General features: G+C 45.3%; 1 protein-coding gene across 5 annotated transcripts; it reads right to left on the bottom strand.

Moving 5' to 3' along the window:
* Positions 1-326: 326 nt before the first annotated feature.
* Positions 327-25,366, bottom strand: TTLL3 (tubulin tyrosine ligase like 3). Of its 5 annotated transcripts, XM_036219203.1 has the most exons (15): positions 22,679-25,364; positions 22,370-22,461; positions 20,569-20,737; positions 20,329-20,426; positions 19,188-19,316; positions 18,332-18,446; positions 17,489-17,587; positions 16,542-16,625; positions 16,060-16,255; positions 12,729-12,877; positions 9,360-9,603; positions 7,932-8,367; positions 3,001-3,271; positions 1,914-2,140; positions 327-1,709 (listed from the first exon to the last, which is right to left on the bottom strand). In XM_036219203.1, the coding sequence occupies exons 1-15, from the start codon at positions 23,160-23,162 to the stop codon at positions 1,416-1,418; spliced, it is 3,087 nt and encodes a 1,028-aa protein (XP_036075096.1). In that variant the 5' UTR covers positions 23,163-25,364; the 3' UTR covers positions 327-1,415. The 5 variants fall into 5 exon arrangements, with proteins under 5 accessions (XP_036075096.1, XP_015989950.2, XP_015989945.2 ...); XM_016134464.2 differs by lacking the exon at positions 19,188-19,316 and having other exon boundaries at positions 22,679-25,365; XM_016134459.2 differs by lacking the exon at positions 16,542-16,625.
* Between the last annotated feature and the right edge of the window lie 167 nt (positions 25,367-25,533).

Here is a 25,533-nt window from a genome sequence, read left to right as displayed (position 1 = left end):
AAGATACTGGTTTAATTAGTCTGGGGTGGAGACCCCTAGCATCATCTTTTTCTAAAGCTCCCAGATGGGTTCAGTTTAAGTTGAAATTACTGCCCTGTTGGAAGAATCCTTTCCTTGCTTGTCTTTTAAAGTTTTACCACATAATGTATGCATCCTTAAACACTATATTTCATTTTGCCTGTTTCTGAAGTTTCTATAAATGGAGTCATGCTAATATGTTCTTTTGTGATTTGCTCTCACTCCACAGTGAGCAGTACATCTGTGTTGTATGATATAGAGTTTGAATTCCAGTGCTTGAATATATCAGTTTATCCATTCTGCTGATAATAGGTTGTCTGGCTGTTACTGCAATGTTGTGAACCTGCTTATAAGCATTTCATGTTGGTTACACAAAAATTTCTGGATCAGAGTATATATACCTTCATTTGACTAGTATATTAGTCTCCTGTGGCTGCTGTAGCAAATTACTAAGTGACTTAAAACAACAGTAATTGATTCTCGCACAGTTCTGGAGTTCAGGAGTCCAAAATCAAGGTATCGATATGGCTGTGCTCTCTCTAAAGGCTCTAGGGGAGAATCCTTCCTGGCCTTTCAACTTTTGATGGCTCTAAGCATTCTTTGTCTTGTGGCTGCATCACTTCAATCTCTGTCTCCATCTTTACACAGCCTTCTCCTTGTGTTTGTGTCTTCTGACTCATAAGGACACTTACCGTCGGATATAGGGCCCACCTGAATAATTCAGGGTGATCTCATCTCACAATCTTTATAAGATGTGATTACATCTACAAAGACCTTTTTCTCCAAATAAAGTCATATTTACAGGTTCCAGGTAGGCATATCTTGGGGGTGGGGAGTGGGGAGGATACCATTCAACCCATTACAACTGAGAAGCACCAGACGTTTTAGATGGGTATGGCTTTTTGGATATTTCCTTCTTAGGTGACTTTGGCCCCTTGCTGAGGAAGGGACAGACCCACCCCATCTGGAGATGGGCTGGGGTTTAGGCAAGATCTTCCCTTCCCCCTGTCTCACGTTGTAAATCTTACACCCATTAGATGTCATTTTGCTGTCAGCCCAGTTCCTTCTCTGTTGTTGGGATTGGAGGGACTCCTAGTGGTCGGCCATTCTGGCAGTGTGTCCCAGATTTCTGCCCACTGCCCCATGATCTTGGGCAAGCCTCATTCAGCTCAGCTTCTTCCTCTGTAAAGTGAAGCTTATCCCCCAACCCAAAGATCAAAAATGCAAGGAGGGTCCTTGAATTAGAAGCCCCATGTCTGCCGCTAGGTGGGAATTCTGGGCCTTGCTTTGTGGAGGAGTTGCTGACATCCTCTAACTCTTGTTCTGGACTTTGGGGTACAGAGCCTCACCCAACCCTCTCTTCACCCTCCAATAGAAACAGCCATGCTTAGAATACTTCACTTGTTCCTTTTTATTTGGCGCTGTATCCAAGATTGGGGCAATGAGGCCTGAAATAAGGGCTTCTCTAGCCTCATATCCCCCATGCTGCCCAACTGCTGGTGTGCATTGATTAGGGGCAGGGGTCCCGGAAGGCTCAGCATCTTCATGAGGCATACCTCAGCCTTGGGGCTGTCACAGAGTCTGGCCTTGAACTTGCCTTTGGCCTTTATCTTCCTGTGGGTGCTAGGAAGATTTCCAACTTCAAAGGGTAGAGGCCACAAGGCATTTCCAGGATAGGAACCACAAAGGCGCTGGGGAGCAACAGTCTCAGTGTGAAAGGAGGGGAAAAGGGGAAAAGATGATCAGGAATCTGTCCAGGAAGGGAATTCCAAGGGAAATAAGCCCTCCCCTTGGGGCTCCAGCTAGCCTGGGAGATGCCCTCTTCTTGCACCCTCCAGCCCTGACCCACTAGTAAGTACTGCCCACCAGGGTGCTAATCACAGTTTGAGGCCCACCTTTCTTGGTTTCAGGATGGTGGATGCCTGCTTGAGCTCAGGATTAGGTGGGAGGGAAATCAAAACCTTGGCAGTAGGTAGAGTCATCAAAGCCTTGCCTGTGGTCGACAGGGCCTTAGAGCCCACCAGCTTGCTGTGCTGCAGTCTGAGGACCTGCCCCTGGGGCCGGAGCACATGGGGAGAAGGCAGCCGGGCCTTGGTGTACAGGCTGGGGAAATGGTAATGGGCTGTGGGAGCAAGAGGGGCTGTGAAGGCCTAGGGAGGGCCCAAGGCTGACCAGCTGTCCCTCAAGTTGTGTGTGGAGGACGAAGAGCCAGAGGGAGATGAAGGCTGGGGCGTGTGAGGGCAGATGGAGCCCTCCCGATTCCTCCTCCCGAGGCTGTGGGAAAGTCACAGGGTTTGGAGTCCAACAGACCTGGGTCTGCATCCCAGCTCTGCCCCTTCTGAGCTATGCAATCTCAGACAACTTCCTTAAACTTCCTGATAGCTCAGCTGGAATATGAGGATAATAACACCTACCTCGCTACGTTGTGAGGACTAAAGGAGCTGGTTAGCTAGCAACACCTTATAAACTGTTAAGTACTTTACAAATATTAGTTCCTTTCCCCCAGAGAGAACTTTGCATGGAGGCAAAAGCAGAACACCGCGGCGGGAAAAGTTTGGGCTATAGAGAGAGCTCGACCTTGGATTGAGTCCTACCATCTTTGAAATAAGTAAGCTGCCTCGCAGGGCGACTCCTTTAGAGAGGATAATACTTGGTTGTGTATTTTTAAAAGTATTTTGTAAGTGGTGCTCTTTACTTACTACTTGTAGCTCTTCGGTGAGGCTGTGGGTGAGGGGCAAATTCAGTAGTTAGGGGGAGCTTGGAGAGAGGGAAGAAACTGCTTTGCCACCCAGGAGTGTTTTGTGGGAATGGTCTTACCCAGGGCCTGGGGAGTCTTCAGACTCACTGGAAATCTATTCAAGGAGTGGGCTTGCCTTTCCCCACTATCAAAGGGCATGGTGTAAATGCAGCCCATCCTGGTGCTAGGCGGGTCCCACTTCTGGATATTAGGGCAGACCAGGGCTGTAGCACTTTTTGCCTTGCCTTTCTTTCCCTTTCCAGAGGTCGAGGTGGTGGCAGTGGAGTCTGGCTTCTCTGTGTGCCCCAGGCTCCTGGCCCCAGGAACTTTCCTAGGAGCTGACCTGTGGGTAAGGATCCCCGAGTCCTTGCCTTCCCCAGAGCCTCGCTGGGTCAGCAGGTGAGGGAGTGCTGTGCGGACCCCTGTCCGCCGGTGACACATTACCATGGGCTTCTTGATGGTGGAGCCCTCTACTAGGAGCCGGATACCCACGTACTGGGGCACCTCCACAGCAGGCTATGGGGAAGAAAAGGAGAAAAGGCCTGCTCAGACAGTGCTGCTGGAATACTAGCCCCAGAAGGACTCAGGGCAAAGATGAATGGAATTAGTTTCTGGGGGTACTTAAAAGACATTCCAGAAACCTACCTCTGTTCTCTAGATTCTCTAGAGCAGGGATCCCCAACCCCTGGGCCACAGCTGGTACCAGTCTGTGGCCTGTTAGGAACCGGGCCGCATAGCAGGTGGTGAGCAGTGGGTGAGTGAGCAAAAGCTTCATCTGTATTTGCAGCCACTCCCCAGCACTAGCATCACCACCTCAGCTCCACCTCAGGTCATCAGGCATTAGATTCTCATAGGAGTACCAGTCCCTGGTACTGCTGCTCTAAGAGGTCTTGAATCAGTTCCTAGAGAGTCACCGAGCTCCTGGACTTGGTAATCCATAGGAGTGGGGGAGTCTCAGCCATGCCTCCACTAGCAACCTCTCCACCCCCTTGCCCTCCTAAACAGCCCTGGCTCCTGCTGGAACATGTGTGGCTCTATGCCACAGGCCATTGCCAATGGAAAGCTTCTTAAGTTGAGCTGGATTCTCTGCAGAGAGAATGTGAGTTATGACACCCAGACAGATAAGAGGCTTGGAAACTGCCTTGAGCCTCATGTGAACACAAGTTATGAGGAAACAGAAACTAAGAGCCTTAAAGAAGGCATTCTCTGGAAGGGATGAAGGAACAAATATGCAGAAGGAGGCAGAGAAGTTGCTCCTGTGCAGTTTTCATTTCCCATAAAGCCCAGTTGTCTTTCCTGCAGCTAGGCTCCAAGAGAGCCCACTGTGTCTTGCTAAGAACCCTCTTTTAACCCAGAGGCAGTCTGAGGTGTTTTCTGTGTCATCAAAGGATCTTGATTAGAATCTATGGAAACAAGGTCATTTAGAGCTTGTTAAAATCCAGGTATCAGAGCTCCTGGAAAGTCCAGTTAATGAGGAAAAGCTCTCATCTTTCCAGAATTTCAGTTAATAAATGTAGAAGGAAAGACAGAATTAGAAACTTACCATTTTGCAAGTCTAATACAACAGGCAAGAATCAAAACTAGATATCAAAACAAGTAGGTGAAAAAGATGATAGAAAAATGTGTCATTTGCACCCGGCCAAAGTATAACCTGACAAAGTAATTGATCTATTGCAAAGGGGAGGATATAGCTTACAATGGAGAGATCTGGTAACCATCACCTTAACCCAATGGTCAGACCATCACTAATCACAAGAGACTCCAACAGTGTGTGCCTTGTGACGCTGTATGAGGTACCCAGTATACCTCTCAAGTGGTCTTGCCAAAAATGTTTAACCTGAACCTCGTCAAGCTGTTTGACCTAAATTCTAGTTTACAGACATTCAGATAACAGAAGAACAAGTTAAAAACCACCCCAAGGAAACAATCAGATAAATCCAGAATGTGGGACTGTTCTACATAACAATAGCCTGGTCCCTGCAAAAGATCCAAACTGTGGGGGTTAAAAAAAGGAGTGGGGCTGTTCTAGATTAAAAGAGATTAAAGAGCATCAAAAAGAATAAAATACCTAGGAATACATTTAAAGAGGTAAATGATCTGTACACTGAAAACTGATGAAAGAAACTGAAGAAGACACCAAATAAATAGAAAGATATTTCATATTCATGGACAGGAAGAATTACTATTGTTAAAATGTCCATACTACCCAAAGTAATTTACAGATTCAATGCAATCTTTATCAAAATACCAAATGTATTTTTCACAGAAATAGAAAAAAAACCCTAAAATTTGTATGGTACCACAAAAGACCCCAATTAGCCAAAGCAATCTTGAAAAAGAACAAAGCTGGAGGCATCATGTATCCTAATTTCATGCAGCATTATCCAAGATATGGAAATAACCTAAGTGTTCATCGATGGATGAATGTATAATGATAATGTACTATATATACACAGTGAAATATTATTCAGCCATAAAAAGAAGGAAATCTTGCCATTTGCGACAACACAGATAGACCTTGGGGGCATTATGCTAAGTGAAATAAGTCAGACAGAGAAAGACAAATACCATATGATGTTACTTATATGTAGAATCTAAAAAAAACAAAACAAAACAATTCACAGATACAGAAAATAGCTAGGTGGTTGCCAGAGGTGAGAGGATTGGGGTTGGAGGTAAAAATGGGTGAAGGTGGTCAAAAGGTTTAAACCTCTGGTTATAAAATAAGTCATGGGGATGTAATATATAATAAGTCATGAGAATGTATTAACTATAGCATGGTAACTATAGTTAATGATACTGCATTGTATATTTGAAGGTTACTAAGAGAATAGATCTTAAAAGCTCTTATCACAAGAAAAAAATTTTTGTTAACTACGTGTGAGCGTGGATGTTAACTAAACTTTGATCATTTCATAATATATATGCATATATATTGTGAAATGCTGTTGTATACCTGAAATTAATAGGATGTCAATTATATCTCAATAAAAAAAATAATAAAATTTCAGAGATCTAAGTCATGCCTGATAGGCCCTTTAAAGTAGCTACAACTCTTTTAAGGATCCTAAGGGCATACCTGTAGGTCTTATGTTTCAGTCTTTAATACATTTGAGGCGCTCTCTGCTGACAGCGGGGCTTCTATAATTTTGAGGGCTGCTGTGCTACAGCAGCCTCACAGAAAAGAGCTCTAAGATTTGTGGACATGGCTTTTGTATAATAAAATGGATTATAAATTGATATATAAGAACCCCACAAGGCTTTTAAAAATATCTACTTGGACTGAAAGGGATGCAATAAGAAATTAAAGAGACTTTTGTACCCAGAAATTTCTATGAGCAGGTAACAGACCAAGAACTATTAAGAATGTTCACGGAAGGGGGTGGCTCCATAGTGTAGTGGTTAGCATGTCTGCTTTACATGTAGAAGGTCCTAGGTTTGTGCTCCAGGTGGAGCCATGGACCAGGCCCTGGGTGTACCAGCCCCCCTGAGTCTGCCAGGCCCCCCAAGTGCACAGGAGGCACCAGGCCCTAGGTGTGTTCAGTGAGCGTGTGGGAGGAGATACCCCACCTTCAGAGATACAGTTCTTAAGGCGCCGGGGGGTGGGGGGAATGTTCATGGAAAAGGAATGTTGATTCAGGCTGAACTGAGATCCCAATGGATGGAAGCAAGACCAATGGAGAACGTCTAGGAAGTAACAAGGGGTCCTAAAACACAAAACTAGAAATTTATGCTAGGCTGGATTTCAAAATTGCTATGAAACAATGATTCCTGTGTATTTCCTATCCTTCCTCTCCTTTTTGGGTGGGGTTGTCTATATAAAAAAAAAAAAGACAAATTAAAGAGACAAAACAACAAACAACCAATGCAAAGTATGAATCTTGATACATGTTAGATTTTTTTTTTTTAAATAAGCAAAGTCAGCTATAAAAGATTTTGGGGACAACTAGGACATTTGAACACTGCAGATGCATACACCTAAGCTAGACATTTTGGATCAATCTCGGAATGGAGCTTTCTGACATCAGTATCTTTATAAAGTTTTCCAGGTAATTCTGGCCTGTGAACCAGCATTTGGGGTCCAGTACACTAGAAGATTCCTTTCCTCCTTAGTTTTGTCTTACTTTTCTGCCCTTACATTGCCTTATTTACATTTTTGAAACCAAAATGCCAGTATATTAATTTATGATCAGTTACTGTGACAAAGACCAAGACACTTAGGCCATACGATCAGCGTATCCTCTTCTGGTGGTCAAACTTTGATGGATTCCAAATCCTTTTTTTATTATTATTTATGCCTACAGCACTTGGTCCTCTCATCCAAGTACTAACCAGGCCCGACCCTGCTTAGCTTTCAAGATCAGACATCGGACTTATTCAGGGTGGCATGGCCGTAAACCATGGAGTGTGGCTCCACTCAGGGGTGAAACCAGGACTGTCTGCATGTAAAGCAAACGTGCTAACCGCTACACTATGGAACCATGTCTTGATGGATACTAAATCCTAATCAGAAGTCACTTAATTTAACTGCTAGAAGACATTACTTGCAGAGCTCAGAAATTCTGGAAATTGGTTTTCTGATCGATTTTTTAAAAATCTCATTCTATTCCAGTAAGTGAACTCAAATCTTTCTTTGGAACAAAACAAGTAAAATAATTATGAGTAAAAAAATAATGATAATAACAGCAGCTTCCGCTAACTCTTACTATAGGTCCAGGCACTTTACAGAAATAACTAAAACCTGTGTAGCATTTACTAAGTGCCAGGTAGTGTTCTAAAGTGCTTTACCTATATCAATTAATTTAATTCTCATGAATTTATGAGGTAGGTACTGTTTTCATTTGTGCTTTACAGATAAGGAAACTAAGACCCCTAGAGATTAGGAAGTTGTCAAAGTCACACAGCTTGTAATTACTGAGTAGAGAATTGAACCTGGGGAGGTTCGGGAATCTGTGCTTTTAACACTATGATATACACCTCTCTAGAAATATTATCCACGTGTGTTAACTCATTTCATCCTCCCAAACCCCATGAGAAAGCAGGTGTACTAACTCACTGCGGTAGGACCAGGACTTGAACTGGGTCTGTCTGACTGCAGTGCCCTGTACTTCTCTAAGGGGCTGCCTGGAAGAGGGGTGAGACTCCCTGGGCTCCTGACTAGGCCTGGTCGCCTCACCTGCTTATAGATGAGCTCGAAGGCTCCCGTGTCACAGTTGCGGTCTAGCCGCCGGTCAATGACCACACGCAGGGTGTCAGCTTGCACGCCGGCACAGAGCTGGGCAGTGACAGATGTGGAGGGTGCCATGGTGGGGCTGGCGTTGATCTCGATCAGCCAGGGTTGGAAGTCTTCCCCGAACACAAAATCAGCACCGTAGAGCTCAAAGCTGGCCTTCCTACACTGCACAGTGTCCTGGGAGGTCTGCAGAGCATGGATCACCGCAGTCTTCATGCCAGGCACGATGATGGTGGACCAAGCATTTGGGGCCCCCATGTCCTGCAGGTGGGCCTGGAACTTTTGGCTCGACCACATGTTGTCTGAGGGCAGCTGTGGGTGCCGATGGCATGAATTCTCCAGGTGCTTCTGGATGGAGTTGTTACACAGGTGCACTGAGCTGGGGCAGAGAACAGAAAGCTGGGGAGGGCAGGCAAATCCTGGAACCAGCCCTGGCCACCCTAGATCATTCAATTTGAGGTGGGGCCCTGCTGGGGAGGACAAAGGCCTGAGGCCCATCACATTCTTCTAGGGCCAGAACCAGTCTTATCTCTCAGGGCCTCCTCTGTGGGCACTAACTATGGCGGACACAATGTTAAGTGCTTTGTTCATAGTGTTAGTTACCCCTCCCAGTGCCTGCAGATAGATGGGTAAGAGTATGGACCCTATAGTCACCAAGTCCCTATAGTGCTCAAGTCCTTGCTTCACCACTTACTAGTTGTGAACAATTAGGCAAGTCATTGAACCTGAGTGCTCCTTTCACATCTGTAAAATGGGGTAGTTATAGTATGTACTTCACTGGGTTTTCATGAATGACCTATATGCATGAAGTGTTTAGCGCCTGTCACATACAAAGCACTCAATAAATGACAGCTATATTTATGAGTTTCATATTATTGCCTCCATTCAGATGTGGAAACTAAAGCTTACGTAGGTTCTCACTAGACTAAAGTCACACAGCTCGGAAGCCACAGAGATGGAATTTGAACTCAGAACTCAACAAGGCTTCCTCTCACCCCACAATGTTACAACTTGCCTCTCCTTTCTCCAGTTTCTCCTGATGCCCCCTTCCCTGCTCTACATTCTTTTTTTTTTTTTTTCATATCACCTTTTAACCTATTAGATGATTTTACTTATATTCATTGATTATCTGTTTCTCCCTACTAGAATGTGAACTCTTGAGAACTGGGCTCTTGTTTTGTTTACTGCTATGTCCCAAGTGCCTAGAATAAAGAATGGCACAGGTTACACAGTGGGTATCTGTTGGGTGGAAGGATGGTTGGATGGATGGAGGGCCTGCCTGCCTGCAGAGTCTGTGCACTGGAATCTCCTGTTCCTTGCCAGCTCCCCAACTAGACTGGGAGTTCATGGGAGGTGAGTGGTGGAGCTCACTTGTCCAGGTTCTTCAGGGAGAAGGGCTGTGTGGAGAAGCGGATATAGCTGTCACGATAGAACCACACGGTAAGTGGGTTCCAGTCAGTCACCAGGAACCACTGTCTCAGGTCAAACTTGGTGCCAAATATGAGCAGGGGCCGCTCGATGTATTTCTGCACCACCCACTTGCCATCCTTTATCATCATGGGGTTACTGTCCACCAGCTTCAGCATCTCCTCCAGGTGGTCCATACACATGATGCCTAAGGGGGAAATGGGGTGGTCAGGGATCAGAACAGACTCAGGCTGACAGAAGGACTGGGAACCATGGACAGCTCATCATAAGCTCTCATCCTCACAGAACTAGTAGGGCCAAGTGGGTAAGGCTGCCTGCCTTCATCAGAACCCTGTTGCCTTTGGGAAAGCTGAAAATCTGATATGGGTTTAAAATTTTTTAAAGCAGTTTTGCTTGTAAAGGTATGCATACACAAATAAAAATTCAAGTAACACTGGGATTTTTTAACCATGTGGATATATGACTTTGATTAGTTTTTGATATAAATAATATAAAAAAAGAAACAAAAAGTAGACAGTACAAAATAGTATACAAGAAATAATATGTCTCCTTCCCCAGAGGCAGCCAACTGTGGCTTCCAGAGCCTATAGATATTCTTCCAGGTTGTGGGAGAGTCTATACGTGCCTTAGTTTCATAGGATTTCAACATGTTAAGGGTTTAGAATGGTGCTTGGCATATGGGAAGCATTCAGCAAATGTTAACATATTATTATTATTAATTATCAGTAGAATAAATTTCTAGCCACAGGTTTGCTGGCTCCAAGAGTATGTGCATTTTTCCATTTTATATTACCAAAGATGTTCCAACGATCTGCACTCCCAGCAGGAGTAAACACTGTTGATTATTTTTTGCCATTTTCCTGGGTAGAAAATGTTATCTTATTTAAATTTTATCTTTCATAACTAGTGAAGTTAAGTATCTTATGCTTATAAGGCATCATTTTGATGCTGACAAATATTGGAATCACATTGCAAACCAAACACACATGCTCACAAATGTATCTCATTCCTTCATTGTTTGGTCCCCAAAACAGCCTGATTGCCTCCCAATGGCACAGAATAACTTGTGGCTAGATCCAAACTAGATGCTTTCTCAAATGGCCAGACTGATCACCAAGATTCCCAAGGACACAATGCCTTGTGTGAAAAAGATTAAGACGGTTCATGCCTTTTGACCCAGCAATTTCATTTCTAGAAATTTATCCTAAGAAAATAAATGGAAAGGCCACAGATATCCACACAGGATGTTCATCATAGTGTTGCTTGTAACAGCAATCAATAAACAAATAGAAAAAACAACTGGCAGACAGCTAAATACGCCTCAGGAAAGGATTAGGTATAAGTCCATGACAGGATATCTGAATAAGATCATACTATGCAGTTGTGAAACAGAATGAGGTAAGAGTATATATTATACTTTCATATAAAATTAACAAACAGGCAACACTAATCTATAGTATTATAAATCAGAATAGAGGTCACCATTGTGGGGTGGTAGAGGAGTTGTGGGCAGGGGCACTCTAGGGTGCAGGTGATGTTTTATTTCATAATCTGGGTGCTTTTTCCACAAGTGTGTTCACTTTGTGGTAATTTATTGACTTGTATACCCATGATGTGTACCCTTTTCAAGGAGGTATATTATATATACATTTCAATTAAATTTTTCTAAAAATAAAGAGAAAATGTTGAAATTTGGTACTAGGTACATGGGGATTGATTTATTGTATTATTACCTCTCATTTGTATATTTTAAAAGTGTCCATACAATAAGCTAAAAACGGGGGGGAAAAGAGATTTAGGTGTATTAAAATGGAGTGATCTCCAAGATCTATTATCAAGAAAAAAAAAGATGCAAAGAATAAATAATACTGGTAAAAAAATATAATAAAAAAGGAGGCTCAGAATATTATGTTTTTGTTTAACATAAATCTCTCCTCAATTGCAGAGAAGGAAGTATAGAAAGACACACATCAAAAGGTTAATAGTAGTTATCTCAGTGAAATCAAGGGTGGCTTTGCTTTCTTCTTTGTACTTTTCTGTATTGTCTGATATATATTTCTGTATTGTCTGATATATAATAAAATAATATTATATATGAAATACATATATATATAATTTTATATACATATATAAAATTCATTCTTGGAAAAAACCAACAAAATTATTTTCAAGGTATTAAAAGAAAAGACCACAATGTTGGTTTGAAAGTGACATTCCCCAAAATAGTGTCCTGCAGCATCTGGGGCTGTAACAGCTTCACTTAGACATGAACAAACTCATACAAGGACAGTATTTGGAGGGATGACAAAAGTCTGTTTTCTACATCTCCGAAGTCCTTAACCAGTCTTTAAAGGCTGGGCTAAGATACCACCCAAACTTGCTGGCTTCCCTGTTCAGATTCATTCACATTGGGCTCAGCAGTAAGAATAATAACTAAAAATTATAGCACTTATATAGCAATTACTATGTAAAAGCACAGAATCTAAGTACATATATTATACTCATCTAATCCTCTCAGGTAGGTATTATTGGCTTCATTTTGCCAATAATGAAAATAAGGCACACAGATATTAACTAACCTGCCTAAAGTTTTACAAATAGTAGGAGGCAGACCCTGGGTTTGAACCCAGGCAGTCTGGCTCCCGGCATCCAAACACCTAACCACTATGCTATTATTACTCAGGGGTCCCTAATCCCAGAGCCACGAACTCGTACTGATCTGTGGCCTGTTAGGAACTAGGCTGCACTGCAGGATGTGAGCAGTGGGCAAGTGACAGAAGCTTCATCTGTATTTGCAGCCACTCCCCAACAATAGCATCACCGCCTCAGCTCTACCTCAGATCATCAGGCATTAGATTCTCATAAGAGCACCAGTACCTGGTGCCAAAAAGGTTGGGGACCACCTCACAATGATGCACTGGTCAAATCCAAGAGCCCTTAAATGACAAGCACCTGCTTGTCAGTATGTATCACCAGACTCACCAAAAGCATCAACCCAACTCTCAGGGCATGGGAGGAGAAGCTGGTATGATCATCACAGCAGCTAACATTTATGGGGTGATTACTCTGTGCCACGTAACATGCTGAGCTTTAGATGTACTACCTCATTTAATCCTCACCTCATAGGAAATATCAGCCCTCATGGATGAGGGAACTGAGGTGCAGAGAGTTGATATAACTTGCTCACCGTCATACAGCATATTGGTAGCAGAGCTGGGATTCAAACCCAGTCAGTTTGGCTCCAACAGAGCCTGAACTATTAACGTTCCTGGCCTCTAGTTGGGGAGGCAGGAAGCAAGGGGTGACCCCCACCTCGGCCACGGGACTTGGCTCCCGGCTTTACGATCCAGATGTTGCGATCTCCTTCCATGTCCATCTGGGGTACCACGGCCCGCAGCTGCTGCAGGATGTCCTCACAGCGCTGGACCTGAGTGTCGAGGTGCCTGAGTTCTGCCCCATCACTGTAGGGAGATGATGGGTCTTGGGCAGGGCTTGGCCTGGGGGAAGCCTAGTGGACAAGGCAAAGGGAGACACAAGCCCCCTGGCCATGGTCCATCCAGCTTTGGTCATGCCCTCCCCAACCTAGAGATCCAGATAGCTCTCTTCCGAACCTCCATCCCCACTCTCAAGCTGCCCCCCAAATTTTAATCTGCCCAGGGCGCTGTCTCAGACTGCTGGAATGGGAGAGAATAGGAAAATTCCACTTATTACACCCCCTTTCACTTCCACATTCCATTTTCTGCCACTTTCCTTTCCATTACATTAAAATTGCCTTGGCAGAATTTAATCATACCACATCTAATGAAGAGGCACCACTATATGCCAATCACTGTGCCAAGGGCTTTACATATATTATCATTAATCTTCTCTATGGCCCTTCCAGGAAGATACTTCTGGTCCCATTTTAGAGCAGTGTAAACCGAAGCTTGGGGAGTTAAGAGACTTTCCAAAGGCCACAAAATGATTTAACTGGCTGAACTAGGATGAGAATTCCATCCTGTGTAATTCCTCTACCCAGAGGTGCTTTTAGGGTGTTCCCCTTCTAATCTGGACCTAATACTGGTTAATAGGTAAGTCCCATCCTAGTCTAATTATTTTCAAGCACATCTGTGTCATACATCTCCTTGTTTTACATCTCTTCCCATCACTTACCACCTGAAACCTATGCTTCTTTGGTTATTGTCTGTATGTCTCCCCTCCCTGGAATGTAAACTCCATAGAGCAGGAACATTTTTGTACCTGTTATTCTCTGTTGTGTCCCTATCCCCAAGCAATATATCTGGCATTTATTCAGCACTTCCTAAAGTTTGCTAAATGAATGAATGGTTGGATAAGCAAGTACTTTGGCAGGAGCTTGCTTCTGCAACTGGTCTGCACAGACAGAGGTTCATGGACAAGAGACACCCTGTTCCCTAATAGGATGAAAATGTTTTAAATTAAACCAAGTCACAAAATACCCCAGATGGCTGCTTCATCCAAACTCTCCCATTTCTTCTCTTCTGAATGAATAGGAAGGAAGCCTCCACTGGAAGCTAACCTCTCTTTAACATCTTAGCCTCTTGAATGTCTCCAGTCATGGAGAACTCATCTTTTTAAAAGGAGGTAGCAGCAGCCACTGGGGCAGTGCCAGGTACAGGAACAGCCAGATGGAGGGCTTGGCAAGGCCTCTCATTCACACCTAAGTGGGACCCTTCTATTTCCATTAGATTTGCTGGAAACTCATTCATGGGCCATAGCACAAGGAATCTACTCAGGAAATCGGTGATTTGGCTTAGCAAATCACATGGGGGTAGCAGGGGCACATGTAATTTGAAAAAGTATATTCAACACGACAATATGATTTTAGATTTAGCAAAAAGAAAAAACAACTAGTGTGTTTGTGGAAAGTCAACCTTAATAAAAGCCTGGCTGCTGAAATATAGATTTGTTTTAAAAAGTTGAGAAACGTAGCAGTCAATATTGAATGAATTAATGAATAGTAACTATCTGTGCTGAACAACTTAACACTATGTGTGTGTGTGTGTGTGTGTGTGTGTATTATATCACACAATATTTTATGAAATCCCAACTTCTGAGAGGTTCTTACAGTCCTCTAGAACTTGCCCCACTCCCAGAAATAAATAAGACTCACGTTCTTTTCACCTAATGTTCTAACTTAGCATTGATAATTCCTAGTTTAAGAAGGGTGGCTTTACATATTCTGGTAGCTAAGAGGAAAGTATAGGGTCATTTTCATTTCCTGGCATTTAAAAAAGATACAAATGAATTATTTATCAATGATGTGAGTTTGCTCAGTATGTCATTCATTCAAAGTTCATTTACTAGTTCTTCAGTATCTCATCAAATCATTGAATCTGTTCAATTCTTTTCTATTAACACTACCCCAGCTGAGGCCCTTAGCCCTCTCACCTGGCTTGCTGCAAGCCTTGCCACTTGAGCTTTGTGTCCTTTGAGAGCAGGAACTTCGAGTCATTTCTAAAGCCTGGCACAATGCTTGGCACACAGGAATGGCTCAATAAATGCTGAGTGTTCTGCCTTCAGGGCCCTTCTCCCTCGAGTCTCTCCTGTACACCTCTGCTGAATGGAATCTCCCCACAACAGATCCAGTCTCATCTTGACACACTTTTTCTCTGCTCAAGGATTTTTTCCCAAAGTGTGTTCTGAAAACACAACCCCTGAGGATGCTTGGGAGGCTGTGGTCACATAAGTACAGGATATACAGTAAGTCCTCACTTAGCACTGTTGATAGGTTCTGCAGCTTAGTGAAACAACATATAGCAAAACCGATTTTACCACAGGCTAATCAATATAAATGAGAACTAAGTTCCTACAGCACCTCATCGAAGTTGCTATATTGTACCTAATCTCTCTTAGAGATTTATACCAACAGGTTCTGAAAAGACTGGAACCAAGGAAATCTGTTTTAATTAATTTGTTTAACCCAATGTTTTTCAAAAGTGACTGACCACGAAAGCCCCTTTTCCTCCCACAAAATCAATTTACTTCCTGTGGAACTAGCATCCTATGTGACACGCTTTGGGGAATATTGGCCTCTAGGATAAAATCTAAACAACTTAAAAGAGTCTTATTTTGTGAGTGAATACTATGTGTCTGTGCTGAGCACATAATAAAAATTATCCTGTCTAATCCTACTTCTGGGGCAGACGTTATTTTAAAATCTATTTTGCATTTGAGAAAAGTAAAGCTCAAAAAGAATAGTGATTGGAGCATTTCAGATCTTGCTCCCTAGCATATGTCATCAGTTTTGACTCAAATAAACTCTTATAAAAATTAAAAAATAAAAAATAAAAATTAATAAGACTCCTAAGGTCACAGAGCTTGGAAGTTGAAAAGCCAGGACTTGAACTCAGGTCTGTCTGATAGCAAAGGCCTTGATCTTTGTGACTATGTCATGCCAAGATCCAGGAAGAATGGTTAGCACCCCATTATGAAGGCAATGAGAGCCCTTGAGTGTTCTTGAGCAGGAGAGTAACAGGGTGAACAAAAGGAGGAGGCTTAGGGAGGAGGTGGAGGCTGCATTAGACACAGAAGGTCTGTCCCTGAGAATTAGCTCAGATACGGAAGCCCCTGAGAGCGAGGGGCAGCTGCCCATGCCCCACACCCTGGCTGCAGAGGTACTCACTGGACCACTTGGTAGTAGCGCTGGAGGAAGAGAGACCAGCCCTCAGGGCTGAGGTACAGTGGAGCCTCCAGGTCCTTGTCAATGTCTAGGTGGGCCAAATTGCTGAGATGCTCCTCGCAGGCGCACAGAGCCTCGTCCACAAACTCTGGGGATACCATCACTGGCTTTTTCTCTTGTTTCTTGGGCAGCTTGTCTCCTGCAGAGGTAGGGAGGGATCTGTCATTATCCAACAGGTAACCTGACACATGCCATAGCCCCCACTGCCCCAAGGCCTGTCACTGACATGAATCACCCTACATATACCTGAGGCCCAGCACACACCTGTATCTCCTACTGCCTTGAGACCTGTCACTTATCTAAGGTTTTGCTCTAAATTCACCCGAGACCCTAAGACCCACTCTTGGCCCCTACTGTCCCAGAATCTGTCACTCACTTGAGGGTCCACCCTAAACGTCCCCAGAGACTCTCAGCCCCAGACACACCTGCAGCTTCTCTGCTCCTGGAACCTCTGACACACCTGAGGCCCTTGTGTCTCTGATCCTGACACACAACAGTCTTCTTTGCACCTGACACATCCAAGGAACAGCAATGGGGAGGTCTCCCCCTGGAAGAGAGGGATTTCCCACCTCCCAGTGGAGCTGCTCTTACATCTCTGAATCCATGGCTGATAGGGCACCCTGGATTATAGAATGGGGGCTTTGAGATAGGAGCTAAGTCCAGAGAGGGAAAGGGCAAGCAATAGGTTGGGTCAACATGCAATGTGAGATTCTCTGTGTCCCCCTCCACAAGGCACAAAGGGTCCTCAAACCCATATGAAACTATATGGTTTCACTGTTTCTTCCTCTGCAGAGACCTGAGCTCCCCACAGACAGGATCACATCATCTTAGTCTGTCATCTCTAGAGAGCTTGGCCACATGCTAGATGCATAGAAGGGCTGAATGAGGCAGTGGATCAATTAATAAATGAATAGGAAGACAGGTGGGTGGGTAGTTGAGACAGAAGAATGAATGAGTGGATGGACTGGAGGATAGATAGGTGCTGGATAGGAGGATGGGAAAGCAGATGGATAGATGGGTAGATGGGTCTGTGGAAAGATAGGCAGGAAGGTGGAGAAGTGGATAGATGGATAGGGAATGTGGAGCTGAGAAGATGTAGGTGAATAGAGTAGACTGACAGTTGGGGGACAGACGGCAAGATGGATGGGAAGGTGAATGTGAGATCAGTGAGTGTGTGGGTGAGCAGGTGGGTAAATGAACAGATGAGTAGATGAAAGAAAGAACAGATGGGTGGCTAGATGGATGGATGAGTTGGTGGGAAGGGGCGGTGGATGGGCAGATGGATCTTGATAACAGATAGATGTGTGGATGAATAATAAATGGATGGGTGAGTGGAAGGATAAATGGGAGTAAAGGTAACCACAGTACTTACCTGGGGCCTCTTCCTCTTCTGCCTGGATAGAGTATGATTTCCATTCAGACTTTACCACCAGCTTGAGAACGTTGCGGGCAGCTGTCAACCAGAAGTCCTCTGCTCCCGGGGCAGGGAATACCCTGCTCAGCCCCCTGGCTCCAGGCTTGTTCTGGTTCCGGAACCTGATCATGACCTGCCCCATTTTGGATCCGGAACCTGACTACATTCTGACTCTAGAACCTGGGTTAGAACCTGGCTCCTGTTTCAACTATAGAACCAGACACAGAACCTGACCTGACTTGGCTCATATTCTGCCTTCAGAGTCATACCTAGACCTGCCGTCTGAGTTCTCTCCTCTATTCCCAATCTACTTTCGATACTTATTCTAACCTGAGAACCAAACCTTGGCCAAAAACCTATTTCAGATTTGGAGACTAATATAAACCTAACAACTAATCTGGACTCAAATTCTGACCTGACTTTAGAACATGTTCTAAAGTTGGTAACTATTCTACCTTAGAAGCCCAAAGTCTAGAGCCTTTTCTAGATTAGAAACCTGATCTAACCAGTGGGATTTGACACAGGCCTGGAACTCATTCTGGATTCCAACCTCAACCCATCAACCAATTTTTTGAACCTGCTAAGCTATCGAAGCTCTTGAAGGTCTGGGTTGACCAAGCTAAGAAGCTCATTAAGGGAGGCACATTAGGAAAAGATAAGGATTAGGAATGGAGGAATTCTGCTGAGGTGGACAAGGGCATGAGGAGAGAGGCACTTTGCTCTCCAACATGAGCCAGGACTTTAGCTCTCACCTTTCATTCAGCCCCAGGGGTCCAGGAATAGGGCTGGGCATCACCTTACCTATGAAGGCTTTTTTGTCATCCTCAGCCCCCAGGCGGTAGCAGCGCGGGAAGAAGGAGTCAGCATCAGCCTCGTCAAACCATGGCAAATTCCGGAGATTGAGACACAGACCCACCTATGGAGGTAGCTGCTGAGGGGCAGGGTAGGACTTGCCCAGAGAACCTGCAGAGGACTCCCACCCTCGGCACATACTCCAACAGCTCAGGGAGACCCTGCCTGGACATTCTAAGAGCCTCTGCCCACTTGCTAGGCCTGACTTCCTCACATCCCTCTCTGTACATTTGCCTACGCAATCCCTGAGCTGAGAACGCCCCACATACCGCCTATCCAGTCTTTCGCATTCTTAAAGATCTGTTTCCTCTAGGAATCTTTCCCAGTCCACACCAAAAAATATACTAGCAGGTCCCAATTATGAAGACTACATTCTTGCCAAAACCCTAGAAGACAGTCTTACTACTATTCTCATTTAAAGACAAGGAAACTGAGGCTTAGAGAGGCAAAGTCACTTGTTAATAAACCCAAGTAAGACAGAATGAATCCATCAGCCAGATATCCTCTGGTTAGGAGGTAAAGACCCTCTTGTTCACAGTCACAGTCATTGGACTTGGTGTTTTTTCTGGATCCAGATCCAGTTTGGATCCTGGAATCTATTTTAGTCACTATGTCTACATGTTCCAGACATATAGGGCAGTTGGATTAGAACCCAGGAGTGTCCAACTCCAAATCCCTCTGAATTATATATCCACCCCCTCTCCTCAAAACATTCTCCTATTGACAACGAGAGCAGGGAGCTGCGTTGCTGGCCCAAGGGCTCAGGGGTTAGAAACTGCCATGCCTGCTCCCCTGGGGAGCCCACCTTTGTGGTAAAGGAGCCAGCCCGGGCATAGTGGTTCATCATTTGATCCTTGGAGAGAAAGCGACAGTCCAGCACATCCCGCCGAGTGGTCCAAATGAAGTAGGGGATCTCATTCCGAACCATGCGGGACTGGGGAGGGAGAGAAGAGCCTGGTGTGGGCAGCACAAGGTCTGAGGGAGACTTCTTCCCACCCTGCTTTCAAGGTGACCTCTAGCCCACACACCATCTTTGTGTCAGATAAGAAAGGACATCTCTTCCTCCGGGGTACACACTTGCTGAGCAGAGAGCACGTGGGCTTGTAGCCTGCTTTGGCCAAGTGCCTCTAGGCAGTGACTAAGCCACATAGCTGAACACCACATCTTGTTCTAGACTGAGGCCATCGGTGACTTACTCAGTAGCAGGACAGTGACTTCAAGCTGATGGGCATATAGCATGTAATAAAGGCTCTACAGCTGATTCCTGTAACTCTGGGGGGCAGGATTATTAATGAGCAGTAACACCATGTTCTAGACCCTGTTTTAGTGCTTTCTACATCAACTCATTTAATCCTCACTACAACCCTAAGAAGTAGATGCAACTGTTATCCCTATGTCGCAGATGAGGGAACTGAGGCACAGTGAAGGTACACGTCTTATCCAAGGGCTCACAAGGTTGAGCCATATAAAACTACCAGTATTCAAACTTTCCTGACATACAAATATGGCCATTTGGTACAGTTCAACTTAGTAAGTGGTGGTGGCAAGACTTGAAAACAAGTGTCCTCACCTCAAATCACCTCCAGACCATCATATCCTCTTTCAGAACTTTTAAAGTCCTTCCTTCCAGCCTTCACTTGCTAAGGGCAGAGGAAGGAGATGAACTATGGGGTTTCATTTGGACAAAAGAATTATCAAGCATGGCATTTGTGTCAGCTTCTGATAGAATCTAGCTGAGATCTGATCCCAGGCCAGCCTTGTCCGAGCCCTACTTTGTCCTTTACCATTTTGCTGACCCATCCAGGCTTTAGAGAAGCAATCAGTTTTCACTGCAGATGGGGAAACTGAGGCCCAGAGAAAAAAAGGACTTATCTGAGGTCATCTAGCTGGACTCTAGTGCTCTCTTTCTAATGAAGCAGACCATTGCCAGCCACTTGAGCCCTTACCATCAGAGCATGTATCTCATCTCGGTCATCAAATTCCAGTAAACCATCAAAGTCAGACAGCTGTGGTGGCTGGAACACATCATCCTCATCTTCATCCTCTGTGAATGCAGAGCCCAGGTCTGGCGAGGCCCCTGTCCCCCCCACCCCTTGGCCCATACCAAAGTCTCAACCCTGGGACAGTGGAAACCAAAGAAAAGGGACTCAGGAGGGGAAGCCATGGAAATAGAGAGAACTGCTCACCATCCTCAGTGGTGTCACTGTCACCCACTACTGAGCTATCCAGATCCTTGTGGGGTAGTGTCAGGGTGGGGCCTGAGGGATGGACGATCTTCTTCTCTACCCAGCCCCTCTGGCGCAAGAGGCACCGGATCACTGGGTAGTGGCCTTGGATCATAAAGATCTTCTTTTGCTATAAGGTGAGAGAAAGATGTTTGTTCAGTAAGTACTGCCTAAGTGCCAGGTATAAGGGATGGTGAATCAGACAGTTATGGACTCTGCCTTCAGGAAATGTTTATATTCCAGTAGAGAAAACAGATTATAAAGAAGTAGAGAAATAGCTATGCATAGTAATAATTATAATGGTAATAGCTAATATTTATTGACCACCTACTTTGTGCTAAGCATTACATATATTACAAACAACAACATATATTTTTAATAGATGCTATTATCCTCATTTACTGGTTATAAAACAGAAGCATAGAGAGGTTAAGTAGCTTGGCCGCAAAGTGGATAAATGGAAGAGCAGGGATTTATTCCAGGATAGCTAGCTCCAAAAACTGGATACTTGATGGAGATCTAGAGAAACTACAGATATATACATAGTCAGGGAAGGTGGAAAAGGAGCCACGAATTTACATGAGCAAATGGCAGTTCTGGCAAAGGGAAAAGCATATGCAAAGGTCTTGAGGCTGGAAAGAGGTCTGAAGGAACTGGAAGGAGGCCAGGGTGAGGGTAGAAATGAGGGAAAACTCCTGAGGAGGTAAATCATGGCTAGACTATTGAAGGTCCTGCAGGCCTTCGAAACAGACTTGAGTTTTAAATCAACAGAAGCATGAAGCCCTGAAGACAAAGTGAGGGAGTGAAGTGACTGGATGCTTTATGAGTTTGGTTTGCTACTATATGGAGACTAGAAGGAGGGGACAAGGATGAAAGCCGGGAGGCCAGTTTAGAAATCTATTGTGGTTTGTGTAGAAGAGAAATCACAATAGCTAGAATGAGGGTGGCTACAGTGGAGATAGGGAGAAAGTGATAGTATTGAGACTTCTGGAAATAGAGACTACTGGTTTTGCTGTTGTGTAGATGTGTGGATGAGCAAACAGGAAGATCAGAGTTCTAGCCTGAGCAACTGGGAGATAAGGAAAACCAGAGACTACTGAGGACAGGATTAGGCAGGAAAATCAAAATGGTTTGGGACATGGAAATGCTTGTACATTCTCTGGGTGGATATATCAAGTAAGGGGCTGGATCTACCCAGTATGGAATTAAAGGACAGGCTGGTCCAGAAAGAGCATATAAGAGGCACCGCACACTGTCTGGACTCACAGCCAAAAAGACAAGTATGGGGAGGGATCCAGGGAACCACAAAAGTCCCAGGAGCCTTCAAAGGCAACTAAAAAGCAGCAGCCAGGGAGAAAGGAAAATTAGAAGTGTGCAAAGAGCCAAGAGAGAGGGGTGTGTGTGTGTGTGTGTGTGTGTGTGTGTTGGGGCGAGGGTGGGAGTGGGGGGGAGCAATGGTGTAGAATGACACACGTAGCCCAACCAAGATTAGAACAGAAAAGAGGGTGCTATATTTTGCTGAGTGGTTCCTGATGGGAGTGGGGAAGATGGAAGCTGAGTGGTGGGAGCCCAAGGGTGAATCTCAGGTAAAGAAGTAGACTAGTCTGCCAAGTGAAGGGGTATCAAAAAATAAGGAGGTATTTGAAGAGGGATGGGATCAAGGTTTTAGGGGTTTTGTTTTTTAAATATGTAATAAAATAGTTCAAGGAGGCAGGATGAGCCACTCTGAGGGCCCTTTCTAGATCCCCCGGGTCCCTCCGACCTTGACAGCTCTCTCCACGTGGATCTTGGCGTTACTGAGCCGGCTCATGTGGTGAGACGCCTTGGAGAATCCTCGCCAAAGTACAAGGGAACCTGTGGAAAGATGTGGATTGAGGGTGAGGTGGGTTGGGGGTTCAGCCTAGCATCTCTCCAGGGCCCCGATGCCCAAGCTCCTTCTCTTTCTCCACGCTTCATTCAGATGCCCACCCTCAATCGCTCTTCTCTCGACTCTCATTTCCCCTACCCCAAGCCTTGTTGTCCTCGCCCCCACCGCCTTAGGCTAGGATGGGCGGACCGCAATGGGCCTCACCGTCTTGTGGCGGGGCATCATCCAGGGCCCGGGTGTGCGGGGGCCCGAGCCGGCGCAGATCCGCGGCGCCCTGGGTGAGCGACTGGAAGGAGCGACCTAGGCAGCACAAAGAGGCGGGGCTGCAGTCCGGGTATTTGCTGTCTGAACTGTCCTGCCCGGCAGAGGTGGACCCGGGCCATGGCGGAGTCCCTAGAGCCTGGAACTCCGAGCGGCGCGCCCAGGTCCATGGGAAACTGGCGCGTGGCTCCGGCGGCTGCGACTTCCGCAGCCAGCTGCACACCCGACCGCCCTCCTGGCGGTACCAGGCGGCAGAGTCCTGATGTGCGACCACTAGCTCCCCCGCGCTTAGGAGCAGCGCCACTCCAGGGCCCTGCATGCGCCCCTCACCGCGCGCACCCTGCCCGCGCTGCGCGCCTCCGCCCCATGGGGGAGGGCCCTCCGTTCCAAGGCCCCGCCCTCTGTTTGTTGTCGCCTTGGAAACCATTCCTCCACCACAATCAAGCGTTGGTTAGCTTGTTTCGAGGCTTTCTCTCTCCAGCGGGCCTGACTCCAGGCCTCACCTGCCCTAGACCCTTGCTTGATGAGTGGGGTACTGAAGGTGGAAGCGTACAGCACTGGGCTGCCAGTTAACTTATCAGTGCCATGGTTTTTTATCGAGTACTTCCTGGGGCTGCAGTCATTCTACAGTATTTATAGAGGACCACGTGCTAGGCAGTGGGCTAGGTGCTGGAGTTGGAAGAACAAGCTATAGGTGGTTCCTGACCTCATGGAGTTTACAGGCCAGTGGGGGAAAAGGGGACAAAAAGTAAGCAACGAAGAAATAAAACAGCTGTAGGCATGGTAAGGACAATGAACTGAAACCAGGAATGGGGCATAAGGATGTCCTCAGAAGAGGTCACATTTAAGCCAAAGCCTACAGAATAAATGCAAAGGTAAGGAGCTGGCCAGGGAAAAGAGGAGGAATAGCACTCCAGGGAGAGGAAAGTCTGAACAACAGCTCTGAGGAGGTTAAGAACCTTTCTGGGAAACTAAAAGGAACAGTGTTGCTGGAGCCTGGTGAGGTGGGATTGCATTTGCAGGGCCTGACAGATGGGGCTAGGAGCAGATCCTTTGGGACAGATTTGAAAGACGGTATATAGGGGAAACTGAAAAGCACAGTGTACTCCTCCCCACCCCCCACCCCGATAACTTGGAAATAGAAAAAAAGATCATTGAGTCAACTGCAGAAAAAAAGTAACAGTTATGCACAGGCCTCAAGATAAGACTAAGTAAACTTTTTGGAGGTAGTGGCAGAGTAGTAGCCTCAAAAGTCACAGGTGAGATAAATAAGGTTAAATAATTAACCTCATCACACAGCAGAGCCAGCACTGAAACCCAGGTCAGACCAGAAAGCCCCACTCTTAAACATTGTTAAACATAAGTTCACATTACAAGGGTTGTCTATTGGTCATCGAATTATGGTCAGTTTGAGAGGCAAATGCTAGCAGTGCCCATTTAAGCAGAGTGCAGAGAAAAGAGTATCCTGGTCCAAGTAACCAACTTTGTGTAGTCACCGGCTAGATCTACCCATTCAGTGAGGGTGGGTTTTCCACCTAGCTGTCCAGCCAACCCCAACCACTAAGATCACCCTTCCCAAACCCTTTGGCTGGTGACTAGGCTTCCCTAGCACAGGGCGGGCTGTTTGGTAACCATCCAGCCTGTTCTCATCAGCCAGGAAATTTGGTTTTAGGGGCTCCAGACCTTGGGAGATGGGTCCGTGACAAATGTGTTTTGGCTGGCTCACCCAAGCAATGCCGTCCTGTGAGGGTTGAGTGAGCAGCTGCCATACTCTACAGTGGACATCAGCTTCACTGTGGGCAACAACATTCACTGTAAAGCTATAATACAGCCACGTGCCCTAGAGGAGGGCACACCTAATTCTGCAAGGCAGGAGGAGGAGGTCACAGAGGTAATGTCATAAAGGGGATAGCTGTCCAAGCTGCCCCCAGCTCCAGGCCCTCCTCCTTTAACATTACCTTGTCCTCTGCTTCAAGAGACCCCTTTGGCCATCTAGAAGAAATCTTTTGGAAGGTCAGTTCAAGGGCCAACCTTTCTGACACTTTTCCTGATACCCTCTCCCATAAATATATGCCCTGTGGACCCCCAGACTTTCATTAGTGAGTATGAAATACTTCAGTTTACCTACTTACACACCTGGCTCTTCTACTAGTCTCCCAAGTCTACCCAAGACAGGGATGTCATCCCCCATGCCTAGCAATGATGGAAGTTATCAAACAACTTGGATACAGGGCTAGTGGAAAGATCAGCTATTATTTAGTACTCATATGGCAGGTACTGTCAGATTGGTTACATTCATGATTTCCACTTTAGAGATTAAGAAACTGAGAGAGAATATAAATAACTTGTTCAAATTCAGCAACAAGTCAGGGCTCAAACACAAGTGCTTTTGTTTACTTCGAGGCCATCACCAAAAAGTTTAACACTTTCTGTGACGGAACCATTCTATATATGTATCATCTGAAAGAGTAGGCATGTCATTTGTAGCTATTGAACACTTAAAATGTCACTGGTGGGACTGAGGAAGTGAATTTTAAACCTTAGAATATGTGTGTGTGTGTGTGTGTGTATACACACATAAACACACATTTTTAAATGTTATACACACACACACACACACAATTTTTTTCTTTTAAACGCCTATAGCACCTGGTATTCCTAGGTGGTCTTCCACCCAAGTACTAACCAGGCCAGACCCTGCTTAGCTTCTGAGATCAGACAATACGGCACTTTCAGGGTGGCATGGCCGTAGACAACCTCAGAATATTTTAAATAGCCAAACATGACTGATTACTGTC

This window comes from Rousettus aegyptiacus, unplaced genomic scaffold (genome assembly GCF_014176215.1).
Source record: "Rousettus aegyptiacus isolate mRouAeg1 unplaced genomic scaffold, mRouAeg1.p scaffold_m13_p_4, whole genome shotgun sequence".
In the NCBI taxonomy this organism is placed as follows: Eukaryota; Metazoa; Chordata; class Mammalia; order Chiroptera; family Pteropodidae; genus Rousettus; species Rousettus aegyptiacus.
The sequence above is the reverse complement of the archived record's forward strand: the minus strand, read 5'-3'. Positions and strand labels throughout refer to the sequence as shown.

Bases quoted from the DNA above. Each gene is read 5' to 3' on its own strand.
- TTLL3 (XM_036219203.1), bottom strand. From the start codon at position 23,162: ATGGTTTCCAAGGCGACAACAAACAGAGGGCGGGGCCTTGGAACGGAG. The intron at 17,588-18,331 runs GTAAGGTGATGC...CCCCGGGAGCAG, and splicing joins TGACAAAAAAGCCTTCATAG to AGGACTTCTGGTTGACAGCT. The intron at 3,272-7,931 runs GTGAGGCGACCA...TCTTCCCCATAG, and splicing joins TCGAGCTCATCTATAAGCAG to CCTGCTGTGGAGGTGCCCCA.